The 18,885-nt window shown below is 44.4% G+C and overlaps 1 protein-coding gene across 1 annotated transcript in view; it reads left to right on the forward strand.

The window, feature by feature from the left end:
* The window catches only part of LOC144129008 (corticotropin-releasing factor receptor 1-like), a 159,555-nt gene that overhangs the window by 82,965 nt on the left and 57,705 nt on the right, over positions 1–18,885 (forward strand). The window contains exons 2-4 of the mRNA XM_077662871.1: positions 1,129–1,287; positions 10,959–11,053; positions 15,144–15,256. Coding sequence (XP_077518997.1) covers positions 1,129–1,287; positions 10,959–11,053; positions 15,144–15,256 — 367 coding nt within the window. The remainder of the gene's footprint in view (positions 1–1,128; positions 1,288–10,958; positions 11,054–15,143; positions 15,257–18,885) is intronic.

Raw genomic sequence — 18,885 nt, forward strand, 5'->3', positions numbered from 1 at the left:
GAAATTACTAATAAGTTTGCAATTTAATGCGAAAAATTTGTTCCATCTCATATTGCACATCACAACATGAGAGCGGCCATTTTAAAAGCATAGCAACATAGGAACAGCACGTCATCAGCATGGGTGCCGCTCGATTAACTCATGGCAACCAGACGTAAGTTTAGTGCCTGAGTGACGGCTGCCAGCTTACATCTTTGCTAAAGGCATCTTTCGTATATTTATCAAGTGAAGCAACGCTGTAGACAACTGAAATTAAAAGGTGTTTGATGTCATCGGAAAATAGTTTAAGCACCGGTCTCGTATAGGATCGAGATATCAATTGGTTTACGTCTGGCGTTTTCAGCATATTAGACTGGCAAGCTTTATTTTCATGAGGGCTTCTCTAAAATAGTGAAGTTCTTCTTGTGTATTAAGTGCTCGTTTGTAATACAAACGAATCGGAGATCATTGGGGAAACTTTGCTTAAACTAGAACAACAAAAAACTGCAAGAACTGGAACTTAAAACATCTCTCGATCGGTCACGCCCTGTTGGAGGCAGCAGTGGCGAGTTCATCGTGGGGTGTCCGCTTGCTTCCGAAAACTGGCTCCCCACTATTTTGTTGATCCATTGTCTTTTGTTTGCGTAAGCAAATGGCTTCGTTTCAGCTGCTCATTTACTATTGTTCTGCAATTCGACCCCTGAGCGTTTTAGGAGCCTCAAATTACCGATCCGGCATCGGTAACGAAAGGATGAGGAAATCGCCAGGTTCTTTTTAACAACCCATTTTCGGGTAGAACTCAAAATTAACCCAATTTTCAGGACACTTGCTCGGGTTGCGAGTCTCGGGTTATATAGGTTTTTGCTCTAAAACAAGTTACTCGGAACTTTGTAGTGAAGTGTGATATAAACAACGCACTATCATTCTTCGTTTCCACATCGGGTGTGTCCAGTGCTCTTTGCTTTCTGTGCCGACGTTTCTCGTTAATCGTGAATTTCAGTACAAACGCACTAACTAGCTGAGAAACTGAAGTCGTCACAACTCTACTGCCACAATTCTCTTTCTGATCTGACAGTGCAACCTCGCAAAGTTTCGTTACGTAGGCCATGTAAACCTGACCCCGCAATGTGTCACCACTAATCTTTACAGGATCGCCGTCGTGGAGTTCGGTGAAGTGCGAGGCAGCCTGGGACTCGTTCACATGCTGGCCCCCAACACCGGCAGGAACGGTTCTGCGCAAGCCATGCGACGACATCATCTCATCCCTCGGCGTGCCCGTCGACATCACGCAGGCATCGCTGGAAACAGGTCGGTGCTCCCACACTCCGTCAAACGGCGGCTGTCTTAAGCTGGACGGCGCTGCTTGCCTAGCTGCCTCAAAATTGAAAACTTAGCGCAATGGAGTGTGTACATGTGTGATTCGTCTGGCTAGTTTATTTCGGCGCACAAAAAGCATAACGGCGCTAACAAGATGTGCAAACAACAAACAATGAAATAGCATTATTTCCAGGCAATTCCGCAACCGGAAGTGTAGCCACGCTGATCAGTGCGACGCCTTGTGAGTTACGTAAGTTTATATCACATTTCTGCGACATCAGTGCAACCTCTTCATGACGCTGCCGTGCTCTTCTGCAGGAGATTTGTATTAGGCTGACTTCGGTGGGAAAGTAAATCACTTGAGGGTACCTATTGCCTTGTTTGGTTTTCTTTTTCGTACTTCACTGTTCTTCGCGTCTGCCTTGTCCTTTCTGGAACCCCACGCATTGCGAGAGACGTGACCTTTCCTGCCTGCTGAGGATATTCTCTAGGTTTCTGCGGCTTTCTCCTCGAGGGAATAAAACGTCGGTATTTGTCCCGGTCAGGATAGGCTGGTGGGGTCGCTGACCGGAAAACGCGGACAGCACGAAAGCCAAAACCAAACACAGTCTCTTTCTGTGAAAATGCTTTCCGAAGCAAAGCACAATCCATTCAGCATCCAAGAGGCGTGATACGAAATCTGAGGAGAATTACTGCAGCGCAACGTATAAAAAAAAACTGCTGGAGGTTTAACAATGCTAAGCATAAAATATTGTGCGAACACAGCTTTTTACAGATGGACACCACTGCCACATATCTAAAAGCACGATTGAGGTGTCCACTCAACAAGGGAGCCAGTTATGCGCCTTTCCTATCCTCAAAGTTGACGGAGTCTACAACGTTGGCAGCGCCAACGACAGAAAATGAACCCAATGAACCGGTGGCCTATTGCTCCAGAGCCACGTTTCTACCAAAATCTTGTCAACACAAACGCAAGCAGCACACATCTCTCTGTCACCACCGCCACGTCTCTCAGAGCGCAATTGAGGTGACCACTGACATTGGGAGTCAGTTATGTTTCCTTCCCTTTTGTGACTTTTACGCACTCATAGAAGTTGATGAAGACAACGAGGAATGCCATGCACAGCGCGAGAGTGAATTGCAATTTAACAGGAGGCGTGATCAGCTGCAGTGAAGAAGAAGAAGAAGAAGAAGAAGAAGAAGAAGAAGAAGAAGAAGAAGAAGAAGAAGAAGAAGAAGAAGAAGAAGAAGAAGAAGAAGAAGAAGAAAAAGAAAAAGAAAAAGAGAAAGAAGAAAAAGAAGAAGAAAAAGAAGAAGAAAAAGAAGAAGAAAAAGAAAAGGAAAAAGAAGAAGAGAAAAAAAGAAAAAGAAAAAGAAAAAGGAAAAGAAGAAGAAAAAGAAAAAGAAAAAGAAAAAGGAAAAGAAAAAGGAAAAGAAAAAGGAAAAGAAAAGGGAAAAGAAAAAAAAGAAAAAGAAAACGAAAAAGAAGGAAAAGAAGAAGAACAAGAAGAAGAAGAACAAGAAGAAAAAAGAAAAAGGAAAAGGAAAAGAAAAGAAGAAGGAAAAGAAGAAGCAGAAGAACAAGAAAAAGAAGAAGGAAAAGGAAAAGAAAAAGAATAAAAAGAAAAAGTAAAAGAGGAAAAGAAAAAGGAAAAGGGAAAGGGAAAGGAAAAGGAAAAGGAAAAGGAAAAGAAAAATAAAAAGAAATGAAAAAGGAAAAGGATAAGAAAAGAAAAAAAACGAAGAAAGAAAAAGGAAAAGGAAAAGGAAAATAAAAAGAGAAAGAGAAGAGAAAGAGAAAGAAAAAGAAAAAGAGAAAGGAAAAGAAGAAAAAGAAAAAGGATAATGAAAAGGAAAAGAGAAAGAAGAAGAGAAGAGAAAGAGAAAGAAAAAGAAAAACAGAAAGGAAAAGGAAAAGAAAAACAAAAAGGAAAAGAGAAAGAAAAAAGGAAAAGGAAAAGAAAAAGAAAAGGCAGAAGAAGAAGAGGAGGAGGAGGAGGAAGAGGAAGAAGAAGTAGTGCTTGCGCGCTAAAAACAGAGCCAACAAAACCAAGGTATGCTTGCCATGTTCCGTAGACGAACTACTATTAGAGGTTAGGACATCTACTCTCAGCCTGAAAATCGTCACGTCTTCGATAGGCGTTTACGTCACCATTTTAAATGCTAGCGCAAAAATGCTTGGCATGCTTTACCTACAAGCTTCACAAATTCGAGTCCTTGAATCTCGTCGAAATCTGAAGAACCATTTCGGGTTCCTTAATCTGTGGGTTCTGCTGAACATATTTTCACGGCTTGTAACTTCACAAGTTCGTTGGCACTCTGCCTCTTCCTAGTCTGAAGTTAACAGTGCCTATTGCTTTCTCATCATGCTTATAACCACTTCCTATTCTTACATAAAGTGAGAAGTACAGTACTGTTTTATTTTGCGTTTTGCGACATTTTTTATTATTTCGTTCTCTTTTTTTTTCTCTTAGCCGGCGTTACACAAGAGATCGCGCGTATTATACAAGCATCCTGTAACCAACTTATCTATTTTTATTGGAAAACTGTGCCCACACTCGGCCACGCGTTCAAATTTTGATGGCACTCTGTCTCCTGTTGTGAAAAAATATGGTTTCGTGCCCCGACACCTTTTCAGTCGTCCAAAAATGTGGAGGCAGAGCTGAGGCGCAATAAAAGCAACGAAATGTTCGAGCGGCCAAAAAGAAACTCACGAAACACAAGCCTGACCAAATCATTGTATTTCGAACGCCCTTCACTCGTACCATCAGGCATTCAGTTTGGTTTGGTTTGTTTCATAGGGTTTAACCTACGAAAGCCTAATGCTATGAGGGACACCGCAGTGAAGGGCTCTGGATAATTTCGACCTCCTGATCTTTCGACCACATCGCGCAGTACACGGGTCTGTAGTACTTCGCAGTCCATGAAAATGCAACCTCCGCGCTGGGTATCGAACCCGTGCCTTTCGGGTCAGCAGACGAGCCCCATAACCACCGAGCCAAGGCGGCGCATTCGCGTTTTTCTCGACCACAGAAAAAAACAAAACAGCGCCACTGCCTTTTAACGTGACAAGAAATAAGTGATGATGAAGCAAAACAAGTCATAGAAGGTAAGCCGGAAATGTGAACCTGCTTGTGCTTTCCCACTTTCCCCACACCCTAGCAGCTAATGAGAAGCTGTCATATATAGCAGGAGCAAAGGCAAAGCCGGCCCAGTTGCTATCCTTTCCTACATGAGTGTTTATGGGCTCGAGGAAACAACCCGCCGTCTGCTGCCCTTAACTGCGTGGGTGGTCTCGCCAAGGCTCGTAACACAGAGCAACGATGACAAGAAATCAACCGACCACCGACAACCTAATCAAAACAAGCTAATATCGCACGCTGAAACCCACCGGTACACGACTGGTTACTTCAGACGGCACATCGCAATGCACTCTCATCGCCCAGGATGGGAGACGACTCACGCTCCTAGCGAACAGGAATCGTCAGCGAAGGCGTCCATAGCGGAGCGGTGCTTGTTGGTGCCCATATGAGGGAGGGAAGCCATCGGCGTTGCTTAACGTCCGGCTGCAGCGGAGATGATAAACAGAGCTGCCAAAAAGAACAACCGGGCTACCAGAACGAACATCAAGCGGCAGCTGATCCTGGCGCAAATGGACGACGCGATATGCCTTCTAGAATGACAAGACGGGAAGACGAGCACGGAGATTCGTAACGACCGCCGCTCGAGGTTCGGAACGGTGTATCACTCCAGCTCCTCGCGCGCTTTCGTCCTCTCGTAGCGACGCCAAGAAACGCAAGATCGACGCACCTCTCGTCTTGGCTCCAGTGTGTGTGGGTCGGCGTCGATGGATGTCGATCGCGACTTCGCCTTACGTGCCTGTCGCCTATATGAATGGGGAGAGCGGTGCTGTTACTCGCGTATTCGGGCGAGCGCAGCGCAAGATGTCTTGCTCGGTCCAGCGCCTTCAACCCACTCTTATTCGGCTAACGGTATTATCGAATTAGTTTTCGTTAATGCCAGAAACTGAATCATCTTTTCTTTGTTACCGTCGCTTAAGCGCCGCTGAATCGAATGTGATTTCTCTGCGTATTTTCAGTGAGTGCAGAAAACGACTTATGATTTCGTCAGACTCGGAGGCATTTCTTGGTCCACTCTTTAGGAATAACACACTCTTTAGGGGGAATTATGAATAGGAATAAATACTTAATATGCGCAGCGAACACCAGCATTTGATTCTTATTGTGATCGTCGTTTCGTCGCGCTTTGCTTGTGTAGTAAAAAAATTAACCTTAGTTGATGCTTAATGGGAGTACTGCGCATTCCTTCCAGCAGTCGATTCACAGCCAATTAATGTAAAATGGTACATACGCAAAAAAAAAAGAGACTGGCTAAACTAGACTGCAGCTTACTTCAAAACATTCGGCTAGTGCCGTGAGGTCTCTCCATTTTCTCTCCTTCGATACTCTCGAATACATATCATGACGACTTCTGATTTGGACCGCATTTAATCTAGCCGCCAAATTGCGTCTTCCGAGAGCTTTCATCGTTAATCGGTGCATCATTTGCGTAATCGGGCCGAGTACAAAGAGTGACGCAAGAACAGGCGGAATATTCATGCAATCCGTAATTCCGTATCGCGCTGGTAACGCTGCTTCCTAGCATACCGTGGAGACTGGCGCCGCGCTGCAGAGTTTTGAAAGCGGGCGAACCTTCAGCTTCGCTTAGTTGTATTGTTCTCAGCGTATGCTAGCTGAAAGAACCGTTTAGCCGACGTGCTTTAGATCTATAGAGTCTTGGAAGATTTATCAAAAAAACTTGACCCATCGTCCGTCTTCTCCTCTCCGTCGCCACGAATGCGGAAGAAAAATAGGACTCTCACCTTTAACTGAAACAAAGACAGAGACTTCTTTGAACACTAAATCTGGCAAGCCTGTAAGAAATGAAGAGCAAGAGAAATAAGGACCGGAAAAAAAGTGAAGGGCTTCGATTGATATGAGTCGGAGATCGACGAGACTTTGTCTGGACGCCCACTGAACTAGCGAACGTGCTCTCTAGACTCCAGTTTCTTCCTTATCCCGTAACTGTCCGTCCTCGGTAAAGAAAAAATACCTGAGAATAGTTTTTTTTTTCTTTTTATCACCGCGATACACACCTTCGTTTTCATTTACCATTCGCGCTACCCTTCAGCATAGTTTCGTTTTGTATACATTTAGTTGTCGACCGAAACATTCTTCCTCCCGCTGGTTCAATTTAAGACAGGGAGTTCGGAAATCGATCAAGCGTTTTCCTCGGCCTTCACGGTGCACGTAAACAGATAAATATATATAGGCAGCGCACCCGGCAGCGCCTGTGTCTTCATCCGTCTGAAAGGGGCAGGCGCTCGATTCGAGTGGCGCGCAATTTATTATGTCTCGAGGCGGCTCGCAGTGGAATGATTGAGGCGTTCGAAGACTCCCCAGTAGCTGGCTTCCGTGATTCGCGTACCGCGTTGCGCCAGCCCCCTCTTCAGACTTCCCACTCCCGCTCGCGCCTCTCTTAACGTGTCAGACAGCAGGAAAGCATTTCGCTTTCTTTCTTTCTCTACACGATTCCCGTCAAATAAATGCGCCCCATTCGGCCGCCGAATGGAGTGCGAAGAAAGGAAGCAGATTACTTTCTTCCCATCTTGTTCTTCCCTATTATTTTCGTGCTGACGTTCAGCTCCGTCTTATTTAAGTGCCCTAATTCTTCTTCACGCTGGCCACTTATTACTCCGGTTTTACCTTGATAAGCGAGGTAAAATTAAGGGGAGATTGAGCGTTTCCTCTTCATTTAAGTTTTCCACGCAGGGATAACTAACTGCAAAGGCCGTTATTAACGCCCGATGTGTGGTCGGTTTCGTAACTGCTGTTGTTGTGGCTTGAAAAGTTTCTAAATGCCTCACTAGTTACGTCGGGATCGTGAGAGTTGTGAAACATAGATTTTTTTTTTTTTCGTATAGTCCTCTCTATTAAAAATATGTACACCTTTCGTGTTTTTAAAGTCTTACGTACCACTACGCGCGCAGCAGCATTCGGTTCTACCCTGCCTTCTTAAATGAGTGGGCAGTTCGCGCAGTATTTTTGTGTTTTTTTCCACATTCGTGCTGTTTTTCTGCTTAGAAGCTTAGCCTGAGTCGAAGCTAGTAGACGGTCTTTACAGAAATGCATTACTCGAAACATTTACTCAGAATGTCAGAAACGTGAGTTTACTTTTAAGCAGCAAGCACAAATATAGGGCTTGCCTTTGGACGCATATAAAAAAAAAGACAAGTACGTTGTTGCGAAGAGGTGGCACAATGGGGCGTACCTCTCTAGCCAGTCGTAGCATGCTTTCAATCCTCGCCAATTTTCGCCGTCGCCTAGTTTATAATTACTTTCGATGAGAAAAGAGCGTGTAATAGCCGCGCATTTTGTTCAAACCTTCCGAAAATTAAAAACTTCCGGAATTCTCTCTCTTTCTTTAGGACGATGGCCATGTCGGTCCATCGGAACAAAACTCACAACAGCTTTCAATAGATTTCAATAGATTTTTTTTTTGAGAGGGGGGGGGGGGGATGTACTGGGGAATACTTTAGCAGTTGCCGTTGCAAAAGCATAAGTTCATTTTTTCACTGGGTGAAGGTGGCGATTTGCACTGAAGCTGACAACAGAAAAACTCGGCGCTGAACGAAAAGGTTTGGGAAAAAACTTTGGCGGCAAAACTTTGCTGAAAATTGCATTACGATGTTCAGGGAGATGAAATATTCAATGGGGGGTTTAGTTGAAGTTTGGTTAAAAGTCGATTTTCATACTTTATTCAGTGTGCATGCAGTTAAAAAAGAAACTATGATATAGCAGAGGTAGTGACATGAGTGCGACGAAAGAAAAGGGTAATTTTTAATAGTACAGTCTGCTTCCGGAGAAATATAAAATAGTATTGGTATATTCTTGTACATTTTTTCTTGTGATGACAATTGAAGACAGAAGTTGTGGTTTTGGGACGGTTTGTATTTGAATTGGGAAAGGAAGTCACGCTTGAGCCGAAGTTTGCGGCGCACTGTGGCAAAGCTTCGCAGCTCTCCCCGCACAGAAACGCTTCCTAAAATCCTGCATCTTATGTCGTACTGCACATGGACACACACGCACCAAATTCCTGTTTGTCCACACAGCTGAGATTCAACATGCAGTCGCTGTTTCAGACGCTGCGGAACTGTCAGAAATTCGCATTGCCGGCACGTCCACTCGTCCCGACGTGCACTTTGTAAGCCTCATCCTCAGTAGCTCCTTTGTTTTGTTTTTTTCTTTTGTATTCAGTGGCGGGTAACAATGAACCAACCTCATACGAAACCGGCTTTTCCTTCGTCAATGCACTGAGCCGTCTACACCGCCACACGACGGCATGTATCCGTTCCAAGTTTTCTCCTAATGACTGGGGCCTGGTCGTCTCTTGTAGCGTCCGCCGCGTTCGGATATCGGACAGGACAAGAGCGGGGGCTTCCAGTGCACAGCCATGATAGGAGTACAGCCTGCTTTTCGCCACGGTTACGACACTCTTCCAAGGCTCTCCGAAGGTGCCCTTGCTGTTGATGAAGACACACCAGTGTCTTGGCAGACATAGCAAGGGACACTGAGGACTAGTCTCCCAAATATTCTTCTCAGCAAATATTGTTGTATGGCTTTTCTTGGTATGGTAATGTTTCTTCCGCACGAAAAGACGCATTTGTTGGCTGAGAAAAAGATGATAAATTTTCGCCCCACAATTCCAAACTGGTGGACTTCTATAGAAACCCAAGCTCAAGACTTGCCGGCAGGTCAGCAGTGCCGCGTCGTTCCCCTGGTGGCGAGAGGCGAAATTGTATGAAGCGTGCAGAGACAAATATACTGCAGATATGCTGCTAATTTGTCTTACATAGCGTGCAAGTATGCTGACCACTTTTCATGTACAAGGCAGTGAAGTATTCTCACCGAGAGAAACTAAGTGCACTTGTGAGCCGCTAAAGCTCTCTCAGTGTCATAACAAGCAATACGTTTGTCACAGGTTTGACTCAGTCGATGTAAAGGATCTGTACTACATCTTGCCTCAAGTAGCAATTCTGTCATCTGTAAATGACCTCATTGACCAGCATGGTGCTGTAGCGTTTCAAAATGAGCGCAGTATTTCTACTGCCGGCTTCCTCGAATTGCTTTAACTCTATCTCGTCTCAGACGTTTGCCGAATGGGAAGGCGGGGATTTCATTCAAACAGAGGTAATATGTATTGGTTCGTGTTAGCGGCATTTTCTTAGCGATGTGTTCCTTGCTGCACGCGACACAATGTTGAAAGAGCGTTTTCAGAGGTCCAATGTTTGACGCATTTTTAGATTTGTGCACGATTACTTCGTCTTTTTTAGTCTGTGACAACCTCGATTTCGAGCAGCAATTGCATGACGTCTTTTAGGTATTCTCAGAGTGCCTTAATCCGTTGATTTTAACACACGAACTACCATTGAATGCTTTATTAGGTATTTAGATCTTTCGATTCATTTCACTTCATCTCACGTTTGTTAGGCTTTTGAGCCCGTGGTGCGAAGCCAATCTTGCCTTTTTCGTCAGCTCATTCAAAGCTGGTGAAGAGATCAATAGTTTATTCCGTGCTTTACAATGCTGTAAATAAATCTTGTGTGCACAGGTTGGAGCACAGACTGCAACCAACTAAACGGCGAGATAAAGGGCTGGCTAAAATGCAGACGTTTTAGATTCCGTTGCAGAAAAACTGAAGAAAAAGTTCAGATTCGATAGGATAAGTGAAGCGAGACAAGAGCAAAAAAAAAACAAATATTGCCGTGGTACCGTATCTGCACCAAGTCTCGCACAACTTGAAAAGAATTGAGAACATGCAGGCGTCGAAGTTGTCTTCTCGGACCTAGAGCGGCTGTCTAGCCTTGCCAAAAAAAAGTAAATTCAGCGGGAATAGAACCACGAAGCTGCTTGATAAGGCACGCGAAACAATTCGTGCCTTGCCAGGAAGGAGTAACTTATTCTCTGCCACTGTCATGCGGCAAGTGTTACATCGGCCAAACTGGCCGATGTGTTAACGAAAGATTGAAGGAGCACGAATACAATGTCTCTCGTGTCGCCACCACAGGCCACGTTGCAAAACACTGTAGACACTACAAAGAAGACGAGGAAGACGATGACGACTCTAAAAGTCTGCTTTCCATTCTATAAGGAATGCTATGTGATAGCAAAGAAACCACCGACTCCCTAGCAAGAGAAATAATAGAAGCCCACCTGATAGCTAGGTCCTCAGACCAATGTATCCGTACTCCCTCTGTAGCGCTTTCCAATAAGGAAAGTCGTTACCTTGATTGTGTATGTTAACTTGTGCCTGCAGTATCGGTGACATTATTCCCCATGTATGACACTTCCTCTTGACACGTGCCTCATGTACTAGCGGTTTTTGAATGTCACGCAAGTCAAGCGTCCCATCTGTCCGCGCTGTTATAAATCACCGTGAACGCCAACTCGACCAACAGTTGCTAGTGACAAACCTCACCTTCTCCTAGTTACTGTCACTGCTAGTCCGTAAACCAGCGTAATAGATTAACTGCGCGACATTTATGCATGTCGCGTTTACCCACTGCCGCTGACGCCCGGCCTGTACGGTATGCTTTCCCGCAGGTCTATACGCGTACCGGGTGTGCGGTCCCAATGGCGACTGGCTCTGGGGCAACTGGACGAACTACACTGAATGTTTGACGCTCATCAATAATCAGGTACGTCTTTTCCTAAACTCAGCCGGAGCACGTGTGCACGCATCCATTTTGGCGCAGCTTTTCTTTTTCTTCTAGTACTGGCTGCTGAGTTCCTTATTGGAAACGTGCTAAAGACAAAAAAGGCATTTGTCGCGTGAAATAAAAAAGTGTAACTAAAAAAAGTAATGAACTCCTGAAGCAGAACCTCATTTAACCCGGTTAGAGTGCAGACATCTTTTAATTACTCTCGCATTGTGTGGTGCGGTTATTCGTTACTTGATCAGGAACAGAATAAATAAAGACAGAAAAATGAAACAGGCTCAACGCACCAAAGAAAGGGCCCTTCAACGACGGAGGTGTAAAAAGCAAAGCCATGGCCGCAGATTGAGAACCGTTCTTCAACAACGCTGTGTGTCACGCCGACAGCAATCAGAGCGAGGCAGCAAAGGCTTATAATTAAAAGAATACCCAGGACTTACAAAGCTGCATGATTGTTACGATAAAGAAGAGGAAGCTTCATCCAGCTTGAAGCATTTTTCCTACTTTAGGAGTTTTAAGTTCGGGTACTCGGAACGAACGTGCTGTTAATGTGACAGCCATTGTTAATAGACACCTGCTGCTCAATTCTTGGTTTATTAATGAAATATTTTTAGTCTTTCATCGTGCACGCAAGTGAGTCACCAAGGACTTCCGATGCAGTGTAGCTTGCTCTGAGAAAACATACAATCTACACATATCTACAGCGTCCAATGTACATTTTATGAATGCAAAAGGCTTGGCCACCTTGTTGGAGCCCGATGGTTCATGATATGGTGTGTTGCCGCGTTTCCAGCTATCACACACTGAGTGCGTTGCAATTGTTACAGTTGCGGTTTGCGTTGCACTTGTCTGAAATACGCGTCTTGCAGTGGTGCTAACTATTCTGATTTGATTAAATCCTCAGTCGGCTCATCTTCCCTGGTGCTGTAGAAATATTTTATCTGTGTATCATTTCTTATGTGTGTAGTTTTAATTCGCTGATTTTTGATCAATCAAGAGCATAAGTCAGGGTACAAAAATCTGCATTTATCGATGACGAAATAAGTTGCGTCACCGTTTTCTGCGAAATTCTGCTTTACAGAACAAAATACAGGGTCATACACCGGCAGTACAGCTCCGTCAAGTGCCGGTGATAGCTCATTGTTGCGTTTTCTATCATTCACACAAGTAAGCTGAAAGGAATGTTTCGAGAATTTGCATGCTGTATCCGCACATTGCACCGTGTCGAAATTACATATAGCGATGGCAAGCATGCCATTAACGCACGAAATATGCATTAATGGTTGGCGCGGCTTAGTTATGTAACTTTGCGCTTCCTCGAAGTGCGTTCCCACAGACTTCAGAGCTGATAGGAAGAAGATTGTTTCGGAAAAAAGAAACGAAATTGTTCAGGAGAACTGATTCCATGGACATCTTCAATGCCGTGCAGCTGAGTCGACGGCACAGAAAAAGAATTAAAAATTGAGACGAATCAAGTCGACCCAGCTAAAGCGCTTTACAAAAGCACATCATATTGACTTCTCACATCAGTCGTCACCATCCCGATGATGAGCGGACGAAACTTACCAGAGAAAGATCTTGTGTTGAAAACTACTGTCTACTCATTCTATGTCACGTTTGATTCGATCCATCGGATCAGTGTTCCTTCCAGCGGTTCACTTTCAAAACCGGCTCTGCGCTTTTGCACGACGCACTGACCGAAACAAAGATGTGGTCGTGTGTAATCATTGAGCGAGCAGATTCCGTATGCTAGGGGTGTAAATTGAGATCTTAGCACGAAATTCAGCTCTGTAGTTCCTTTGACTGGGGAAATGACAATTTGTGTGTTATGTAGAAAACACTGATGTTCGCATTTTTTATAATACTCTAGATCGCTTACAAGCTTGCATGTTCAAAGTAGCTTAAATGGGCAATGCCTTTATAGATGTCACATCGTAAATTCGGCAATGCAAATGGACCTACAGCATATATAGCGGCAATTCGTCCACATGCTTTTTTTTTAGTGTGTGTATGTTTTCGCGGGGGTATGTAAACCCATCTATACTCCTATGTGCATTAGCTCTTGTGTGATGTTTGTATCAAGTATTCAACTTATGACAAAAATATTTCGTACCTCCGGACAAACCTACGTCCCTGTTACCTAAAGTCCTCTTATCCGTATACTCCTCACTGTTTTTTTTCTACTCCTCAACGACCAAGTCCTGCCTTCAGGCGTTCAGTAAGTCAATCCCATTAGTACATGTTACAACAGACACGCGCTCGCCCTTGCGTTGCTTTTATTTATCCTGACAGCAGAACTGTCGGTCCTTATATCCCAACCACGTACGATGAAAACGCTGCCTGATGCTATTACCTTTTACGACCACACAGCTACCTCCTGAGAAATATCGGTTTGTGCAGCTGCGCACCAGAGGCTGGAGGTGTGAGCACATTGTGCTTACGGTGCGTCTTGTTGGCGCTTGCGATATTGCCTCATCTGTGTTCCGTGCAGAGATGATATATCGAGATGCTGGGCCCATCAATTTGCCGTAGTGCGGTAACGCAGTTTTCAGCGAGGCTTGGGAAACCAGACAGTGGTCACGGAACCGAACGGCTCTCTTATCGCCGGCGCGTGAGAACACGCGGCTACGTGTTCCGGACCACAAGCCCACATTTGTTGCCCAAATCGCAAGATTTGGGCAACTGCAGTGCAGTGGGATCGCGGCCATTTTTCGCAATTAAGGTCTCGAGGTGTGCCCTGAATAAATGCATAAATTAGACCACAGTCATTTTTTTACCGAGTGTTTCAGATGGTGCAAGGATAAACTGACTCCCCTGACCTAACATAGTAGCCAACAGTGCGACAGGCATAACGCTGGCCAGTAACATGTCGCTCTCACGTGCGACAGTATTTGTAACTAGGTGGCTGAAAACCCCCTCTTTGCGTCGGTTCTGTAGTAATGTACGGTTATGGTAAAGCGATGAGCTTCATGTCACGTACCACTTGTCCCTCGTCTGCTCTTGTTTCAGTTGTTCTGTAACCTGCAACACTTCACTATTGTCGCTTCCTTTGCCGGGTTTTTTTCGCTGCGTGTGTAGCCTGTTCAAAGGAACAGCATGGCACGAACAGTGCTACACAGATGGTGCCTTGAGCTAAACTGGCAGCACTGGTGATCCACTCCGTCGGACATTCTATCTGTAACTGTAATTATCCACTGCTTAACATTTAATTCAGGACACTTCGCTGCATATCGCTGATGTCTGCCGTAACTTTTGAGCTGATAGACTATGTCAAAAATAAATTAAAAATAACATAAATGAATTAGCTGAATTCCACTGCCAGTGCAGAAAACAAGCGCAGACCTGAAAAAAAAAGCAAAGCCTGCTTATGCAACAATACTTAAGGGCGTTTAAAAGTAAATAACCTTTTGTGCTTTTTGTCATTCCCATTGCTGATTTCTTTTTTGAGAAACTTTCCACCTTTTCAGTGATTTCTCTGCAGACACAGCGTAGCGGACGAGAAGAACTATATATTCTCCATCTATTACGTCTGTCTTTATAGTGGAAAAACTATTTACCCTGTCTCAGGGCAGGTTTCCCTCGGGAAAATTAGTATACTAAGCGATCAAGGGGAAGAATGCGGTATATTCGGGCCAAGTTACTGCATACGTGGCCCCCTGCACAGCCTTCGTTCCTCACTAACTTTTCGTTTACACTTGCTTCATAGAAATGGTGCCCCCTGATAATATGCTCAGTATTTCTTGTTTGTAGGTTAACGCAAAGCGATGTCAGTGCACGTTAAAGATCCCCAGGTGGTCGAAATTATTCTTTCACTCCCTCTTTTATCCCTTCCCTTACGGCGCGGTTCAGGTGTCCAACGATATATGAGACATACTGCGCCATTTTCTTTCCCCATAAACTTATTATTATTATTATTATTATTATTATTATTATTATTATTATTATTATTATTATTATTATTATTATTATTATTATTATTATTATTATTATTATTATTATTATTATTATTATTATTATTATTATTAACGCAAAAATATCTAATGCCACTCTATCCCTTTATTGTTCCTCGCAGCCCGAAGAAATGTCGTCCGTGGTCTCCCTGGCGGTCAGCTACATCCTCCTACTGTTCTCTCTGCTCTCGCTGATATTTCTCTCGGCGACCATGTTCATCTTCTGCTACTTTAGGTGAGTGCTTTGTGTGGAACCACTGGCCATGGTGGCCTAGCAACTAGTTATGTGGTGTTCCGCTAATGTGCATGAGGTCGGGGGGTTTATTAGGCAGCCGCTGTGTCTTGAGTCCAATTTGGGCGGAATGAAAAAAACTTCCGATGTCGTCATTGCATTTAAACACTGCGCTGCTGCGTCCCTTCATCGCGCCCCACTGTAGTGAGCTTCTGCGTTTCGCAGTGGCGTACACACACTGAAATGTGAGTGTTGGGGACATCAGAGCGGGGGAAATGGTGCTCCTGCCACTTATTGTGACAAAATTCGAACGAAAGGAGAAAGGGTGTGTGTGTGTGTGTGTTGGGGGGGTGGGGGGGGGGGGGGGGGGAGCAAGATGAGAAGCAGAGCAAACAGTTGTTACTTGAGAAGATGAGGTCAAACAGACACTATGCGCCTAGCGCAATCTTTTCGCGTGCGTATTGTTTGTATTCTTGATGCTGTATCTAAACAAAGCCGAGCGCTGTTATGTCTTCGATCACTTCTGCTCACGTCGGGATGCTATTTGTTGGCTTCGGATGTGGCCGAGCTCGCCTCAAGCTTTGGTTTTCTTGCTTCTGAAGAAGTATATCTCGATTTATTCGTGTTTTGTTCTTTTTAACTTTTTTCTTTTCCCATTTTCTATTCCCGGGCCTCTTGACAGCCTTGGAGATTGCCAGCTTCGACGGTAACACGAAAGTGGTCTCAGAGCGTCTTGCTCTTGTCACAGCCTTGGTCTTAAGTTGAAATATTCGGAAAGGCCAGACCCGGGGCAAAGTTACTTTTTAGAGTGTCTCAGCCTTGCGTGCCTTGAGCTGCTTGGCCCTCTAAGTGAAAAACTCCGTCCTTCGTTGCGTGGAATTCCTAAGCAGCAACGTCGATTGCGTGAAGGCTTCCTACATTCTTCGCGTCACCCCCCCCCCCCCCACCCCCCACCGCACCCGATCACCACCATCAGGCACCAAATAACTGTTCCCCTTTTTTCTTTTGTATGTATAGTCCATCCCAACCAGAAAGGCTGACATTTGTGAGTAGAGAGCAATCAGGAAGTTCATGATCAGTTCTGTCAGCTTCGCACTCAGCAACTGGTCGTATTGCCGCGTCAAATGAAGATGCAATTGCGGTTCATAAGCAAAGATATTGAAACAAGGCTCATGATAGCTGAATACGCTTTCTTGATTGCGTTGCTGCAATGTTCTCATCTTAAAGAAAAATACGTGCAGTAATTGGCGGTAATTATGGCAACCGGTACAGTCACAAATAAAGACAAATTAATTTTTCTCGCTGGTGCGCTTAACCAGTTGGAACTGTTTCTTTATTCATTTAAACCGAACAACCAGACGCACAACTTTGCTTATCGCTCGTATTAAACGATGGCACTCCTTGCAATGTAGCCGGTGCTAGGTAAAAAAAAAAATGCCGCGTTTTTGTCTGTATTTAGTTCGCCAAATTTTTATCCTAGAATTCTTGGGAGCAGACACCTGGAAGCAGGTCCTTAGCTTTTTCCTAACTTGTTTCGGAGCTTTGCTCTCGTGTTATGAAACATTAACCTTCTTCAGTTTAACCTTAATACAAAGGTTTTTGCTTCCGGCTGAGCCCTACTAGCAGCATCCGTATTGAAATATTCTATATGACAAGTTCTATATTTCTATACGTTTCCATAAAACAATTTACAGAGCATATAGAGCCTTTGAAGACCATTAAGCTGTTAAAGAGTTTTACGGACTCCATATGACCTTATGTACACTGTATGGAAGCCGTATGGAAATTATATGGCATGCCTAAGACCCCGTAAAGACGTGATTAAGATTTCTATATATTTCTTCACATCATATGGACTATATCTCATATTACCATACTAGCGGATCATATGAAAAGCTTCAGTAGAAATTTTACTGCAAAAAAAAAAACAAGGCTTCTTTACTTTCAGTATAAATTGTCGAACGGATGGGAAAAAAAAACCCGCATAAAACCGCACGCTTTATTTCTCACCTAAAACTCGCATGAATAGTACCGCCTCTTCTCAAAGGCCATAAACTCCAACTGGCTAAGAGGAAGCGTCATCTGTTTGGTTCGAACGGATTTGCTTGAGTGCGCGCACAAGACAAGCCGCTTAACAGACTTAAGCCAAGCAAAACGTGAGGAAAAGCTCTCGTCTGCAAGGGCTTGAATTAGTTGTCATGGGTTCTAACCATATTGAAAGAGCAAACAGGAGTCGCATAGGCTGATCATAAAAGTATTTTTTTGTGTGCGTGGGGCCGTGTTTTGCAAGCATTCTAATCTCAGTCTATCCTTCTTCTCCACTTACCGACCGTTACAGAGTGTGCCAGTGGATCTGATAGCTAGTCGGCGGGGTACGGTCCTGCCTGCGTTGTAAAGCGGTTCTGGCCTGCAGGAAATAGGCTGAGAAGAGAATCTGATAAAGAAATAGCTTTATATTGAGGTGCGAACTTTCATATTTTTTTTTTAATCAAGAGCTTTTACTGCCGCTTTCTATCACACAAAGCTTTAAGCAAGACAACTTCGAAAGCTATACTCTCTCTCTCTGTCATTTATAACAAATAATGCACTTGCGCAAAGAAAACAGAATGTGTTACTTTGTTGTGTCCTGTTTTCTTTGCGCAAGTGCATTATTTGTTAGAAATGAACCAACTCGCCCAGACAAGAGTGTTAATGTCATTTATTCTGTGCCCCTGTGTAAAATATAGCGTCAGCTAATCGCCCAATGCTAGTCCAAAGCTAGATGTGCTTTAAATGGCAAATGCTTGGCAAGTGCTTAGCTTGTATCCTTGGCTATCCGAACTCACAAGCAAATGGGTGTAAGGCAAACACGAACAGTTGTCAGGTTCCGAAGGTCATCACTAGTTCCAACTGGACTGCATGGTTTTAGTAAAGTCTTGTAGCGTCGGCAATACTTTTCGAGCGCTTATTCCGCGAGAGAAATGATGAAAAGTGCTGTTACTTAGTGCCGGCGGGCACATCACTGTTGACAGCGTGATATCAGAAAGTGGAAGCCAACCGTGCCGTAATCACTGCGCTGGGACGAAGCAGCTGGCTGTCAGGAACTGGCACCGCCCACATCAGCGTTGCCTCGAGCTATGTTTCATACAGTGAACGGAAAGAGATTCTTCTCACCTCTTACGTTCTTTTCCGAGCGTACTGACAGCCCGGGGAGGTTTCACCGGGATAAGAGCTGCACGTCTTTGCAATGCTGTTCTCGTCACAGGCTAGCAACTGTCGCTCGAGGGGACGTTGCATCGTGGCAGTGATAGTTGAGCAACTTGTTACTTATAGCTGATGCCTTTCTCGTGCTGATACTTTTTTCTTTCTTTAAACGCGTTGCATTAATTCATCGACATACATCGTGTTTCTTAACGGATCGTTGCTGCTCCCGAATTAGCTAACAGGGACGCATTAGGTCGATCTGACTTGAAGATCGCGGACAGCACAGCATGGACCCTCAAAGCACTCTCGGCTCTTCTCGACTCTATCGTATCTGCGTTGTTGTAATTCGTGCAAGTACGCTCACAGGACATTAGCACCCTCACCCCTTCTCCCCCATCCCCTCCCTTGCTGTCCCTTCACCAGGCTCTTCATTCAAGACCAATCAATGC

Source organism: Amblyomma americanum, chromosome 4, assembly GCF_052857255.1.
Source record: "Amblyomma americanum isolate KBUSLIRL-KWMA chromosome 4, ASM5285725v1, whole genome shotgun sequence".
NCBI classification, from domain to species: Eukaryota; Metazoa; Arthropoda; class Arachnida; order Ixodida; family Ixodidae; genus Amblyomma; species Amblyomma americanum.